Here is a 15,631-nt window from a genome sequence, read left to right on the forward strand (position 1 = left end):
GGCGTTACAAGTTGGCGATTACCTAGTAATTGACAATGCCCCGTTTCATCATAGTGATATGGCGATGACACTTGCTGAATGGTTGAACATACAGGGAATAGAGTATATTTTTACCCCAAAGTACTCACCAGAATTTAACCCGGCTGAATTTTGCTTCAGCAAAATAAAACAATCTCTGCTCGCGCCAGATCGTAGAACACTTGTCTATGAAAACATGGCATTCGCCATACACGACGCGATCCACGATATCACACCAGCAGATACAGCTGGCTATTTCCAAGCAACCGGATACATCCGAAATTTTTAGGCGACAATCACCATTGAAGTAACAAGTGAACTTCACTCTAGAGGCGTGTTTTATTTTCTCTAATTAATCAATGTGACTAGCAACGGATGAATCACTGTGTCGAGGACAATGCGTAATATAAACAGAACTTCCATATATTCGGGTATTTTGTAATAATTGTACTTACAATTGGGGTCTCATACTTTTCTGGATTGTTTTCAAGTATTCTAACGATACATTTTAACGATTTTAGAAATTTTCTGCGATTAAATATAATGAAGACAGTTTTATGAAAACCTACTATCCACTGGTCTCTCATAGATTTTTATTGTCATAAAGTGTTCAAATTATCTGCAGATCCCTCTAGACTACACACACAGACACGCAAGCAGAAAGACGAACACATATCTGAACATACACCTTTGGAAATAAATTACTACAGGCATCTCATAAATTTTCATAACATTTAATGCATGGAACGATAAATCCATAAAAAAGTGAAATCCACCCAGGGAGTTCAAGTTCCAACCACATAAGTTCGCGTAAATCGGGCTGGAGAAAAAAACTTAGAGTTCGTTCATGATCAAATATGCTCCAAACACGTTTTCGCATAAACTCATTTACGGGAAAAAAGATTCAGAAACAAGAAACACCAAACTGACGTGCTCAAATGTTGAACAAATACGAACATTAGATATTTTTTCAAAACAACTTGAATGACAAGCGAGTTCACAGAGATGCATAGTTCCATAGACAGTGATGCGATGAAGCAAATGTACACTTGTAATGCACTCCCCGTTGGCTGCACGTTTTATTTCCTTGGAGAAGTGCCTTTACGAAAATACTTGTTTGAGCTTGTTACGGTGGCAGCGGTGGTTGCTGTGATGCTTGTCGCTCAGGTGGTAGAGAAGGAACAAACGTGTTGGTTTCTGGTAAACTTGCATCCATACGGTGACAATCTGGAGTGAACACTGAGCTTGCCTGTGGCTGCTCTGTTGCTGCCGGTACGTGGGGATAGTAGAACTGTTGTATTGGAGTCGAGGAAAGTGATGTTGTATCATAGTAATAATATGGCAGCGGATACATCCATTGTGGATAGTGTTGATAGGCCATCGTATTAGTAGCTGCAATAGGCATTGGTGTTGATCGATTCGGTGTCACTTCGTCGCGTGGAGTTTCTGTACATACAGGGTAGAGTTGACTTTTCAGATCCTCAGATTCAGATCCTCAGATTCAGATCCTCAGATCTCAGACCTCAGATCCTATAACTTCAGACACAGATTCGAAATTAAAATTTCACAATTTTCAAAATTTGATGTAATATACTGATAAATAAAATATAATTTAGATTTGAAAAGGCTTTAGAAATTATTTTATTTCTATCTTGAATCTTGAACTTAAAAACTTCGATCTCAGAATCAGAACGTCATCAGTCGAAGACAGGGTGCGCAATGACTCCACTTGTTATGTCATCACGTGAACGTTCCCTCATAGAGATAAACACACCCGCGATCGAACGATCAAGACCGCGACGATCATGTAAATGCTGGCTATCGACAGTCCGTATTTTACCATCGTTCGCAATATTGATGGCGAGGGAATATAACTAATCCATGTTGGAGGCCAGTTACCCCAGGCTAAATCAGAATTCAGGGTCGGAAGAAGCAAATTAGCTAATCTGTAATTGTAGACCCGTGTTCGTTGAAACTTGTTGAGCAAAAACGTTTATGTAGACTTGTTTTTTTTTCATAACTGCCTTGTACATGTCATATTCAAATTATTTAATTTAATATTGCAATCATACTGTTAATACGGGTATTGTAAAAGGCTTGTAAATTCGAATCTGCATCTGAAGTTATAGGATCTGAAATCTGAGATCTGAGGATCTGAATCTGAGGATCTGAGGATCTGAATCTGAGGATCTGAAAAGTCAACTCTACCGTACATACAGTTCTGCTGTTGGTTTCCCAATTGTACTATCTTCTGGATCGTTTCCTAATCTGGGCGACGATGTTGGAAATCGAACATTGTATTTGGTGTTGTTTTCCAATAGCTCCCGCACAGGATTGTGTCGCTTTTCTGGTGCCTTTGACGGTAACTTTGCAGAATCGTCTGGAATTTCATTTCTCCTTCGTAAGATTTTCTGGGACCTTACCATGAAAATGAGCTTTCAGGATGCTTATATCTTCGTTTAAGAGGTAGCGGCGCGGCTGGCTTCCAATTGACGTCATCACCAAGTAGCGGTTCTTGTCTGAATTAATCAAACTGGCCTCAATCTGCCGTTCGAAACTGGAGTTTACAGCGTCAAATAACTTCAATCTCTGCCAACTTTTTGTCAATCTGTTTTTGTAAATCATCACGTTGTTTTCCAAGCTTATTTAATTCTGTTCGTTCATCAATATGATCTCTATGGTTTATGTCACCGCACACTTTCGCTGATACACAACGGCCGTTCGGACATTTATCACGTGTATGGTTTGATTGCATGTGACACAGTCCACATCGTCTTCGAGTAGGATCTCTCTGTACCTGAGGAATATCTGTCTGAATCGCGTCGATAGCTTTCTGTACACATTCTAATTCAACCTTTAACTCGTCCATCTCTCTTGTCTTAAGCTGTATGTCAAGTTCTTGAGGAGAGACATAATCAGGGATAGTTTCCGGAATGTTTGACTCAACTTGTGTCTCAGCCGCCGTTCCGTCACTTTCATTTACCCGCGTTTCATCGAACCTGAGTCTTTTCGGCTCCAGTGTATGCTCACCTTTGTCCTCACTTCCTTTCCTGGCACAGATTGTGGCCGTGAACAACCCTCGACAATTCCAATTTTTATCCTCAGATATTCAGCATTGGACACCGAAGCAGCGCACCGGTACATGTCACTCATGTCAAACTCGTTGTCTGATAAAGTTATCTGTGATCCCTCATCGTTTGTGTACAGAACTTGGAAGTCTTCGTCACACAACGATGGGACGTTGGATCGCAAACATGAATAAAACTCTGCATATCCGACTTGTTTACTCAGGTAGAACTGCCGAATTTTGTTACAGTATCGGACTTGAATTTGGTATGCCATCTTCGATGAGAACAGTACGGAAAGCTGGTGATTTCCCGCCGTACAATTCGTACAGCGCGGTGAGAAAGTTTGGATTGGCTATGCCGCAAAAATGTGGAGGGGTTGTCAGCAACTATAATAAACTTCACACTTCATGACTGATGACTGAAGTTTACTGATAACTTTGCAAAACTTGGCTTGATATTACTACTATTCACTGACTGAATGAAATACAGTGGTTTTATTCATCACTGAAGCTGTTCGTTTTCACGAAAATAATAGATCTGTAATTTTATGTGGCCTGACCTCCCCTAATTAAAATTACTCTGGCCACTTCTCGTGTAATTACTCAGTCACTGCCAAAAACAGTGAAATCATGCGGCGCCTTTCATGTTAATTTGTTTACTGGATCGTCCACTAGTAGACATAATAACTTGCAACAATTACAGGCGTCACGACTGGGCATTCTGCACGGCTGGCTTTCTTTCGCTGTAAAACTGCTTGTTTTCTGGTACAATTAACGTCCAAATTATCCATCAAAAATAGATCCTGTAACTTCACTGTGCCACCACTGAATGTCGCGACGGTATGCGGTACAGAATAAGACAAATCTATTTTTAGTATGCCAAAAAGCCAGGACTATTGTTCCTATGTAAAATTACGAAAAAAATTGTTACTTTTTTCTTTTGATTTGAACTCTTGACCCATTTTCTGTGTGAGTGCAGCAGGTATTTTTGACAAGTATCGTTCGTGTTGCATGCGAATAAAATGCAATGCCGATATGGACGTAATGCGTATTTGTCGTAGTATACTGTGTGCCTGTACGGAATCCCAACTTATAAAAATGCTCGGTCTCAGGCGCAGAATTTCCAACGTTCGATCTCTCAGACGTCCGTTTTCTGCATTTGGCGCTTAGAGTGATGAAAATACCCAAGTAAGACAACAAATACACGCAAGTTGATATAATATAATAGCAATAACCCCCTTCGCAGTCGGGTATACACTCGATTTTGGTACAATTCGCTCCATATAGCACTCGCCTATCGGCTCGTGCTATATGTCGCGCATTGTACCAAAATCTCGTGTATACCCTCCTGCGGCGGGGGTTATTGCTTAATTAAACTATCGTTATAGCATTCGTTGTATGTAATATGTCCGGAAATCGGCGACAGATTTCCACAATATTCGGTCTACATTACTTTGTACTCCTTGGTAAAATATATGAGAACAGAAATTAGAAAGGTGTTAGTGTTGTTGTTGTATATTGTTTATTTACGTGTCCTATGTGGACTTATCCATCATAGAAGTTACAAAAGAAGTGCTTTCTATTGCCACATCCAGCTCGCTGGGCTTGTAAGATACTACTACATATCACCTTGAAGAAAAAAAGGAATACATTATTTGTAAAGTGTGTTTTTTCTTCTCGAAAATGCCTCATAAAGCTCGATGGGCTATATCATTACAACATATTGTCAAAATTGACTTGTTTTCCTTGCTTAATATAAGTCATTAAAATCTGGCGTAACAGTCGATATCTTGTGTAAAATGACTTGCTAGGTAAGTATTCATAAGTATGGCTACAAGTTGAAGGTACATAAACGCTTTTCTTTCTCTTGCCTCAACTGATACGAGAGCATGCCACCTACTCCTTAATAAGGGAGGAAATGCAACAATAAACACGATTGGAACTAATTTGGGATAATTGGATCTTTATATTTTTCAAATTTCTCAAAAGTGTTAGGTGCCCTATGGCTGAATGTTGCGATATTACAATTACTCAATAAAACAAGTGTGTAACTTAAAAACAAAAGCAGATGAGGTTACATTTGCAGATTATGTCGACATTACTTCACCATCCAATTATCCAAAATTAGTTCAAATCCTGTTCATATTTAATTTATCAATGAATCGAATCATTTCCTGGGTTCTTCAGCGTTGTTGTTCAGAATACATCTAACACAGCATCCCTTAGGTGCATGAGATCTTCTTTTGTGTTGTAGATATTCACCGATACCCGACACCAAAGTTGACACTGAACTTCAACAGGTGCACACAGGACGCGGTGTTTGTCGTAAATATTAGCCAGGATGTCTATCGCCCACTGGTCGGTAGTGTCGTACTTAACGTCGGACGTAGGTAGTCTCACTAATCTCATGTTAGGAGCCATCATGTTAGCCGGAACAGCCAGTGTTTCAGTTCCCCATGCTTCTGCCAGCATTGGAATACCCCACTCCAGAAGAGAATTTGTGTACTCGTGTATTGCACCCTGTAAAGAGATCTGTGCCGATAACTAATGCGTTTGCATCAAGGCCTGTGATATCTACCTGCAAGGTGAAATTGTAAATACAATGTGTTTCCTAGACTTTGATGGCGATTGCAGTTTGAATAGGGCCGTTCACAGTTTACGTCACTGTTCTCTCATTAATATGCAAAAATAGATATTTGTCCGCATTTTTAGATTACGCTTTTGAAAATTACGCATGCAAGAACGACGAAAATACATCTCAGTGGGCGACTGCTAGTGTAACAGTGAATACTAAAATATATATTCACGAATCAGAGTACAAGCTGCAAAAACAGCCATGCATGCAACATTGATAAAATTTGTCCGCATTTCAAGCTGCGTGTCCGATGTCGCGCGCGTACAGCTATATTTAGTAACAAACCTGTAACCGTGAACAGCGCTATTGTACTACGTCATAGTATACGAGAACATCTGGTAACAAAATAGTGACATCAACAGTAACCGTATACAGGCAAAATAAAAGAAACTGACCAAACAAAGTAGGTACAAACAAATCCATGCGGCCCAACTGTACTCCACATTGACCGAGTAGCCCTAACTGCTTCAATTTCTTTATCATACAAGTTGAGTAGTATTCATCGGGCCAATAGGCCATGGTAATTATAAACAGAAAAAAGGATAGACCCAATTATCTCGTCCCTTAACTACACACAAATGGATTTGCTATTCCCTGTGAGGTATTTAATCGCCGTACCATTCCTCCGATATCTGTGTAGAACTTGATCGCAGCCGGTGCAGACAGGTAAGTGCTATTATCCTGAGTTCCCCGTTGAAAGAACTGTTTTTGCATAGACTGCTTGCAGTTGTGGGAGGTGACCAGGGGTTTGATGATGTTGTGGTGTTTTGGATTGATCCATAGAAATGCAGCACCTCTAGGCGTGTACAGCCACTTATGTAAGTCTCCTGTAAATCAAAGATCCTTCTTGTAAAGGTCTCCTTGTGTAGTTATCAACAGCTACACGAAATCACACGACAAGTAAGCCCAGCGAAACGTTTCTTTTAAACATTTAATTTTGTCAAAGGTGGTAATCGAAGCTCGATGATTTGGTCAGAAATTCTGAAGTTATAAAAATGTTTCAATCAGACAAATTCAACGTACACTATTCCCCATGTACACATTTAGCAATCGCTGATCTCACCTGTATAATAATCTGGCTGTAGTTCCTCAATGTTCAATGCAATCTGACCTGGAGCGTGTGCACCATCTATGAACGTCTGTACCCCAATTTCGCGGCACAACTTAATCAGTTCTTTGATTGGTATGACCAATGCAGTGGAACTGGTGATATGATCTATGATGGCTATCTTTATGGAGGAATTTGATGACAAAATATCCCTGTAGTTTTGAATGAACTCTTCTTTGCTGTTGATTGGAAATCTTACATTCAATGTCAACACCCGAGCATCTGTAAGTGAATTGAAAAAAAAATGAAAGCGAATCCGGTAAGATTCAAATGTTTTGATCCTGTTGTTTTGCACATTTTATACAATTTTCACACCATGCAACAAATCATACAGAGTTAAGGTGAGAGAAATGATTTGTTATTCTTACAGAACATGATATAAAATCGGTTAGAAAATAATTATACAAATAATTTATCATGTGACGAATTTCTGATTTCGCAGTAAATCAACCATTGCTATAGTCAGCACCCCCTTTGTTGATATAATTACTCATGATAAGAAAGAGCATTTTCAAAATTTCTTTTTGAAAGTCATCGTAATTATACAATGGTTATATGTTTTGAAGTAAATACAAATGAGTGATTGACGTATAGATTGAGAGTACGTTTATCAACTTATTTGCCGATACAAAACGCCACATTAACCTAGCTACAAGTATCAGTATACATGGTTTGCCCTCATGATGAACTCACCAGAGATGCTCATTTCACACGCAGCGTCTGCAGCGTTAACCATCGATGGATAGGTCACATTGCTTGTAAGTATCTTGTCATCTTTAGCCAGTCTTAACGAATTGAGTACTGTGCTGATTGCTGTAATCAAAATGAAAATAGAAATGATTTTCGCCGGGAAAATTGTAAAGAAAAAGAAATGGCAGATGCTCGTTGATGGTACATGTACATTTGATGGAATCTTTGGTGATTTTTCCGGCATTTTTTGTATTTTTAAATACATCTTTTTGCTTTGAACACAATGTTAATTCGTTTTCAACTGAACGTTTGTCCGGACTTGAACTCGATTACAGTGCAGCCATAACAATTTTAAACATTGTACACAATAAACGGTGCGATGAGTAGAAGAAAATGCACGTGTTTCTTAGAAGAGAAATAATGAAGATATCATCAAACGTTATAACTATTACTCCTTTTACTATGCTATTGCGATATATTTGTAACCACATCACATAACTGGCATCTCTGTGTTAGATGTTGTCAATCAATACCATGACGCAGACTAAAACCAATGTAACAGTTTCAGAATCCACAAGAAGCTTTCCGAATACTATTCCTTCAAATCCAAGGTACAAAAATCAAGTGTACCACAATTAAACTGGGGAAAAACTCTTCAGATGTCGATGTAAAAGCTAAAACTAATTGTCTTATTTACGAAATGATATTCACCAGTTGTTACATTTGGTATGAAAACTATATCGTTTGTGTCTGCACCAACAAACTGTGCAACTTGAACGCATGCTGCCTGGTGGTATTTAGCACAATTGAACATCTGGAAAAGATCCGGATTTTGCTCGCTTTCTACTAGAAATCTAAAAAAAAAAATACATTCAATGAATTACAAACGCAAGTTTGACATTTTTAGCATAAATTAACTGTATAAATACACATACGGCCACAAACTATTTAAAGTCTCTTTTATTGAAAATAGACCAGAAAAGCGAACAATCAGACGTGGCTGAGGAGAGGAAAAGACTTTACATATCTCTGTCATGATATGGTAAGAACATCTCCCATATAAATTTGGTCATTTTTCATGTTTTTTAAAGAAAGACATGAAAACTGTGAAACACAAGCAGGCACCATAGCGAAAGAAAAAGAGGCAAGGTCATTGCCCTACCAATTAAATAACTCAAGAAATTACAGAATGCATATGTCGTCGCGTCAGTGCAGTCAGGTCGTAACTGCAAATTCAGAATTTAACATCTAATGCAATAAACGAGGTGGCAAGTTGTTTTTTCATGGTTCTGGGCAAAACATACCTGTATCTTGCGTCAAAAACTTGTTTTGGCACAGCGCCAAAAGAACCATGGTTACACGGTGTGATGTCATCATAGAAGAAAAACTCTGCTTTTCGCATCTCTTTCCCGAACTTGATTTTGGACAGAGGAACATTTTGCGATTTCCTTCTGACATAGGCCAGAGCAGCCAAACTGATTCCCAAGGTTGAAGCAAGTGCTATACTTATGACTGCTTCCATCGAAGTCATCACTGCAAATGGCGATTTACTGTGGACAGAACAAAATAATGAACATTCCGTATGCGGTCAAAAGTTACACCGATTATATTTGAAAATTTGATTTATGCTGTGCATTAAATGTATACTATGCTTGTGCATGGTTGTAGATAACCTGTGTACATGCCCGGTTTATAAATTATCATTACTGATTTTACAATCCATAATGCAGTGTTGCCGCAAGGACGCGCCCTTGCGACAATGTCCCCCAAACGGAACCCATTGTCCTGCATTCGGGTCACCTCGGGCGCACTCATAAGTCGACTGTGTTCAATGGGTGTAGTCTGCAAGTAATATCTGTTACTGACGATGATCATTTTGAGGCTTATATTTACATACTTTCGATTAAAAGTAACTAAAACGCTGCACTTGGTTGCAGTCCGACTGAGCTCTGACTGGAGGCAGATACGGTATGCTGTTAGAGTATGTCTGAAATTAAAGCATAACAACGCTGCCCCGGTACCGTGAATTTTGTTTTGTGAAACTAACTTATAATAAAATGATACAAAATTTGAGTGACAACTGACGCATGTTGTCCCCAAAATGTGCAAAATGTCTCCAAATATAAACGTGAGTGGGACACAGTGTCCCCTGGTTTAAAACTCCTGGCTGCAACTGCATAATGTCGTTGTCAAAGGTACATTTAGTACACTGTATGTACTTAAACACTTATTGTGCACATAGGAGAACCTTGAGACATGTCTAGGATCAAGCAATGTTTAACAAAGTTCCATTGCGCCTTTTTGAGAAAAATATCAAATCAACCGATTTGTGAATAATGCACAGAAAATTCTCACAACAAGTTAACGAAAATCATAGTAAATATCACGGTATAAACTGAAACTTTCGAAAATGGTCAGTGGTAATGCTGTTACGTGATTCAAGGATGCAACTCTTATTTTCTGGAACTTGTTTAATAATATTCACCAGTGTGAATTAGTATATGGCAAAGTAGATATAAACTAAAGTAAGCCGTCAGCGGAATCTTTCCCACCAAACATCGATGATACAATTGGCATAAGATCAGTTTCGGGTACGAAAGTAGTTCGTGTGAAAAATAGTGCGGACCTTTGAGTCTTGATACCTGCATTGATCCTTATTTGGTTTGAGCTTGAATTTGAAAAAAAAAAATTGCAAAGATTATCGTCTGCTTGAATCAAAACAAAGACTTGTGAAACATGGTTTTAGCATTCTAGGTTGATATGTGGGGTTATATTAAAAGCCCATGAAAATCTCAACAATGAGTATTAATCTCTACAAAAATATTACCCGGCGCCATTTTATCACTGAACACGATTGGAACTAATTTGGGATGATTGGATCTTCATATTTTTCAAATCATTCAACAGTGTTAGGTGCCATATAGCTGAATGTTGCAATATAACATTACAAATTAGGCCTACTCATACAAACAAGTGTGTTGCTTAAAAATGAAAAGCAGATGAGCTTAAATTTGCAGGTTACGACGACTTTACTTCACCATCGATCCAATTATCCCAAATTACTTCCAATCGTGTTACGGAGTCAATGTTTTCGATGGATCACACGAAAAAGTAATCAGTAGGCCTACTTACCCTGACATTGATTTAACACCTGTCAAGAGGGTTTGTGCCGCTGAATGTTTAATCAAAGTGAGACTTGAGTGGACACCGTGGGTCATCAGTATGTATTAGGGAGATGGTGCAGTGGCAAAGAATGTGAAATTTTCAGAAGAGTTACTTTCAGAATGTGCTTAGGAATACAATTCAGAATAATATTCAGACACTCACTATGTGAGATAATATTCTGTATATTCTAGAAGTAACAAGTCATTGACAATGACATAGTCCCCACTTGTAATAGGAGTATTAATCTCGATGGGGCAGGGAAATGAGGTCATTAAGAAGTATCACTGGAGTGTATATGTTCAGATCTATGGACACATAGGTCTATGTCATTGTTCCCATTTTGAAACAAGAGGCATGTCTAAGTTATGGTTCTAAATCGGGAAAAAAGATCAGACCTCTAGCTGTATTGGCCTGCCAAGAAATACATATGTTCATAATAAATGAGGTACAAGATGTGACATCTTAAGGTCTACTATCCTATCAAAATTGAAGCGTAAAGAACTTGTGGTTACTGAGTTATGCATATATATGCATATTCAAGGTCAAAGGTCATCAAGGTCACGTGACATTTTGAAAAAAAAAACATTGTATTGCTAATTAATCTATATATGCCAAAATTCAGACCTCTAGCTCTATTGGCTTGCCCACAATTATATATGGGTATAATTAACGAGGTAAAGGTCTCCCATCCTACTAAATATAAAGGACATAGCACTTGTGGTTACTTATTTATTGACATAATCGTGTATTTTAGGTAAAAGGTTATCGAGGTCACATGACATTTTGTCAAAAAATTTCTATCCTATAGTCTGTCCCTATATACTAAAAATCATACATTTACCTCTATTGGCTTGCTCAAAATTAGATATGCACATAATTAATGAGGTACAATATGTGGCGTCATAAGGTGTCCCATCATACCAAATATGAAGGGTGTAGCACTTGTGGTTCCTGAGTTATGGACAAATATGTATGTTTGAGGTCAAAGGTCATTGAGGTCACGTGACATTTTTTCAAAAAAATTGTATTGCTAAGTTATCCCTACATACCAAAAATCAGACCTCTAGCTCTATTGGCTCGCTCAAAATTAGATATGTGCATAATTAATGAGGTACAATATGTGGCGTCATAAGGTGTCCCATCATACCAAATATGAAGGGTGTAGCAATTGTGGTTACTGAGTTTTGGACAAATATGTATATTTGAGGTCAAAGGTCATCGAGGTCACGTGACATTTTGTCAAAATAATTGTATTGCTAAGTTATCCCTATATACCAAACATCAGACCTCTAGCTCTATTGGCTCGCTCAAAATTAGATATGTGCATAATTACTGAGGTACAATATGTGGCGTCATAAGGTGTCCCATCATACCAAATATGAAGGGTGTAGCACTTGTGGTTCCTGAGTTATGGACAAATATGTATATTTGAGGTCAAAGGTCACCAAGGTCACATGACATTTTGTCAAAAAAATTGTATTGCTAAGTTATCCCTATATACCAAAAATCAGACCTCTAGCTCTATTGGCTCGCTCAAAATTAGATATGTGCATAATTAATGAGGAACAATATGTGGCGTCATAAGGTGTCCCATCATACCAAATATGAAGGGTGTAGCACTTGTGGTTACTGAGTTATGGACAAATATGTATATTTGAGGTCAAAGGTCACCGAGGTCACGTGATATTTTGTCAAAATAATTGTATTGCTAAGTTATCCCTATATACCAAAAATCAGACCTCTAGCTCTATTGGCTCGCTCAAAATTAGATATGTGCATAATTAATGAGGTACAATATGTGGCGTCATAAGGTGTCCAACCATACCAAATATGAAGGGTGTAGCACTTGTGGTTACTGAGTTATGGACAAATATGTATATTTGAGGTCAAAGGTCACCGAGGTCACATGACATTTTGTCAAAAAAATCGTATTGCTAAGTTATCCCTATATACCAAAAATCAGACCTCTAGCTCTATTGGCTCGCTCAAAATTAGATATGTGCATAATTAATGAGGTACAATATGTGGCGTCATAAGGTGTCCCATCATACCAAATATGAAGGGTGTAGCATTAGTGATTACAGAGTTATGGACAAATATGTATATTTGAGGTCAAAGGTCACCAAGGTCACATGACATTTTGTCAAAAAAAATTGTATTGCTAAGTTATCCATATATACCAAAAATCAGACCTCTAGCTCTATTGGCTTGCTCAAAATTAGATATGCACATAATTAATGAGGTACAATATGTGGCATCATAGGGTGTCCCATCATACCATATATGAAAGGTTTAGCACTTGTGGTTACCGAGTTATGGACAAATATTATGTATATTTGAGGTCAAAGGTCACGTGACATTTTGTCAAAGCGACTGAGATATCTGCGTGAACGGATGGACTCACATGGATGGACTAACGGACTGACATGACCCAATCTATGAGCCCCCTGGACTTTATCTGTGGGGACTAAAAACTGTGTCACTGCATCCTTTTTGCAATATGAATACGATGAGAAACTAAATTTTTATTTTTCTTGGCCTTATACATGGGAGTCTATGGACTGCCTTATACATGGGAGTGTATGGACTGCCTTATACATGGGAGTCTATGGACTGCCTTATACATGGGAGTCTATGGACTGCCTTATACATGGGAGTCTATGGTCTGCCTTATACATGGGAGTCTATGGTATGCCTTATACATGGGAGTCTATGGTCTGCCTTATACATGGGAGTCTATGGTCTGCCTTATTTATACATGGGAGTCTATGGAGGTGAAAACTAAAAAGTCCTCTACCACGGCCAAATTTGATCGCATTGTGAAACAAATCAACATGCATCTGTATGAGGTAGAGTACTATCCTTTTACCAAGTTTGAACGAAATCGCTCCAGGCGTCTCTGAGATATCTGCGTGAACGAAAAAAGTCATAAAATATGCAAATGAGCAATTAATTAATAAGCCACACCCACCAAAATCTAATCAGATCTAAGTCTCATCATGATAATACCAAATACCAAATTGCATGACATTGGACCTAAGGGTTCTTAAGTTATGAGTGGAACAAAATCTGTCTACGGACGGACGGACAGACGGACGGACGGACAGACGGACAGACGGACGGACACACACACAGACATTGTGGCGACATAGGACACCTTTGGTGCTTCGCACCACGGTGTCCAAAAATCGGGAAACCTGGCTCAACACTGAGGATGGGTCATTACATGTAGAAAGTACAAAAAATCACATTGCCTTGAATTCTACATGTAGGTATCCGCATTACAATGTATACAGATTATACGATAAACTTTTGGGGACGCCGTTGCTTCGTTCATGTTCACTGACCTTTATCTTCAATCAATTCGACATTAGATAAATCTTGAACTTACCTTAATTAATTAGGCTCCTCTTTTCAAACCACAAAGAACTAATCGCAAAAGAGTATTATTGTTTATCACAAAATATAATGTCAAAGCCGTAGAGCACCAAAGTAGTCACGTACACCTGTACCTGAAGATTGAACTCTGCATAGTCACGACATACACCGTCCTCTTTGCTTTTCAAGGCAATTGAGAAGAATGAATACTTTTTCTCCGCCCTTTAACATGCTGTCACTAACGGAAAATATATTGCTCAATTAGATAGAGCAGTGTCCTATAAGAAGGGCTTTTCAAACGTTGTAATAGCAAAGTTCGATCTATTGGTCTAGTTGACGAGTTCAAGGGCAAAACGAGACAGTGACAGACAAAGAGTGACCATTTCTCCTTGTCTTTGATTGCGTGCGACATAGTTAGGCCTACGTATTACGAGTGCTACTGCACGTGACCACATGCTTGGCATAGGTAGGCGCTTTAATGGTTTATAATTCATATACTAGTAACATCGCAATACGCAATGAATGATTCGTAGAGGTGCAAGGTTACAATGGCGGTAATTGTGAAGATTACATTGGTCCAATCATTTCAAAGACTTAACGAAAAAAAAAACATTGACTAAAGTCAAGAGATTCGTTGGTGCATAGGGTTTCTCCAATCAAACGGGCACTGAACGCAAAGCCAACATGGCCGAACATCTCAGTCTAGGGCTGTTCTAGGGCAGTTTTATCCTCACCTGCAAATTTGGGAATGGTATGGGGATAGGCATAGTGTGCGGACAAGTCAAAGTAATGCTTAACCCTTTGAGCGCCAAAGTCAATTCTTGTCACCTTTAGAAAATATACTCCAGTCAATTTTTTTTAATGTTTTGTCAAAATTTTGATAACAAACTGTAGCCATTGAATGTAATGTCCATTTTGTCCAAAATTATCACAAAATTTCAGAAAAATTTATAAAAATGTGGCAGTAAAATTTTGGTGGGAAAAATTACAGCACTCAAAGGGTTAATTAGAAAACTAATAGTTGCATTTATCTTTCGAACAATGGACTGACATATAGGGAAAGGCAAAGATATAGAGAGGGCAGACGAATGAGGACACTTTTTGTAAGATGGACAAAGAGACTGGTCGCAGGCTGTGGAATAAACCACTTTAATGACCAGCGGAGTTATGACTCTTCTTGCAATTTAGAATAGTTAATCAACGTGGAGAATGGTGGTATATGTCCATTATGGCAACCATTAAGGAGATTTGCGAGGATCTGTCCTTTTCATCTGCTGACAAAAGTATAAAACGATTGCTTTCGGGTACAAGGACAAGGTCTACAAATTCAAGGTAGAAAAAAACGATGCAGGATGATTGATAGCGAATTACAGGGATATTTATTTAATTGCATCATGGCAGAGGATCTGATTAAAGCCCCAATAGCTGCTAATTTTATGCATTATTTTCATGATTTTATATTCAAACCAAAGTTGGCTCATTTAAATGTGCTTACTGAAGGACGTGTATCGAAGTATTACTGTTCGCAGATTTGGATCACGCTTACATGTTTTAACAGGCTGAATAATAA

At 38.4% G+C, this 15,631-nt stretch overlaps 1 protein-coding gene across 2 annotated transcripts; it reads right to left on the bottom strand.

The window, feature by feature from the left end:
• Positions 1-4,587: 4,587 nt before the first annotated feature.
• LOC139114527 (uncharacterized) lies at positions 4,588-14,327 on the bottom strand. 2 transcript variants are annotated; one of them, XM_070676314.1, is made up of 7 exons: positions 14,075-14,326; positions 8,823-9,068; positions 8,230-8,372; positions 7,522-7,641; positions 6,784-7,050; positions 6,339-6,547; positions 4,588-5,605 (listed from the first exon to the last, which is right to left on the bottom strand). In XM_070676314.1, exons 2-7 carry the CDS (start codon positions 9,047-9,049, stop codon positions 5,282-5,284), a joined length of 1,290 nt encoding a protein of 429 aa, XP_070532415.1. In that variant the 5' UTR covers positions 9,050-9,068; positions 14,075-14,326; the 3' UTR covers positions 4,588-5,281. The 2 variants fall into 2 exon arrangements, with proteins under 2 accessions (XP_070532415.1, XP_070532414.1); XM_070676313.1 differs by having other exon boundaries at positions 4,611-5,617; positions 14,075-14,327.
• Between the last annotated feature and the right edge of the window lie 1,304 nt (positions 14,328-15,631).

This window comes from Ptychodera flava, chromosome 16, assembly GCF_041260155.1.
Source record: "Ptychodera flava strain L36383 chromosome 16, AS_Pfla_20210202, whole genome shotgun sequence".
NCBI classification, from domain to species: domain Eukaryota; kingdom Metazoa; phylum Hemichordata; class Enteropneusta; family Ptychoderidae; genus Ptychodera; species Ptychodera flava.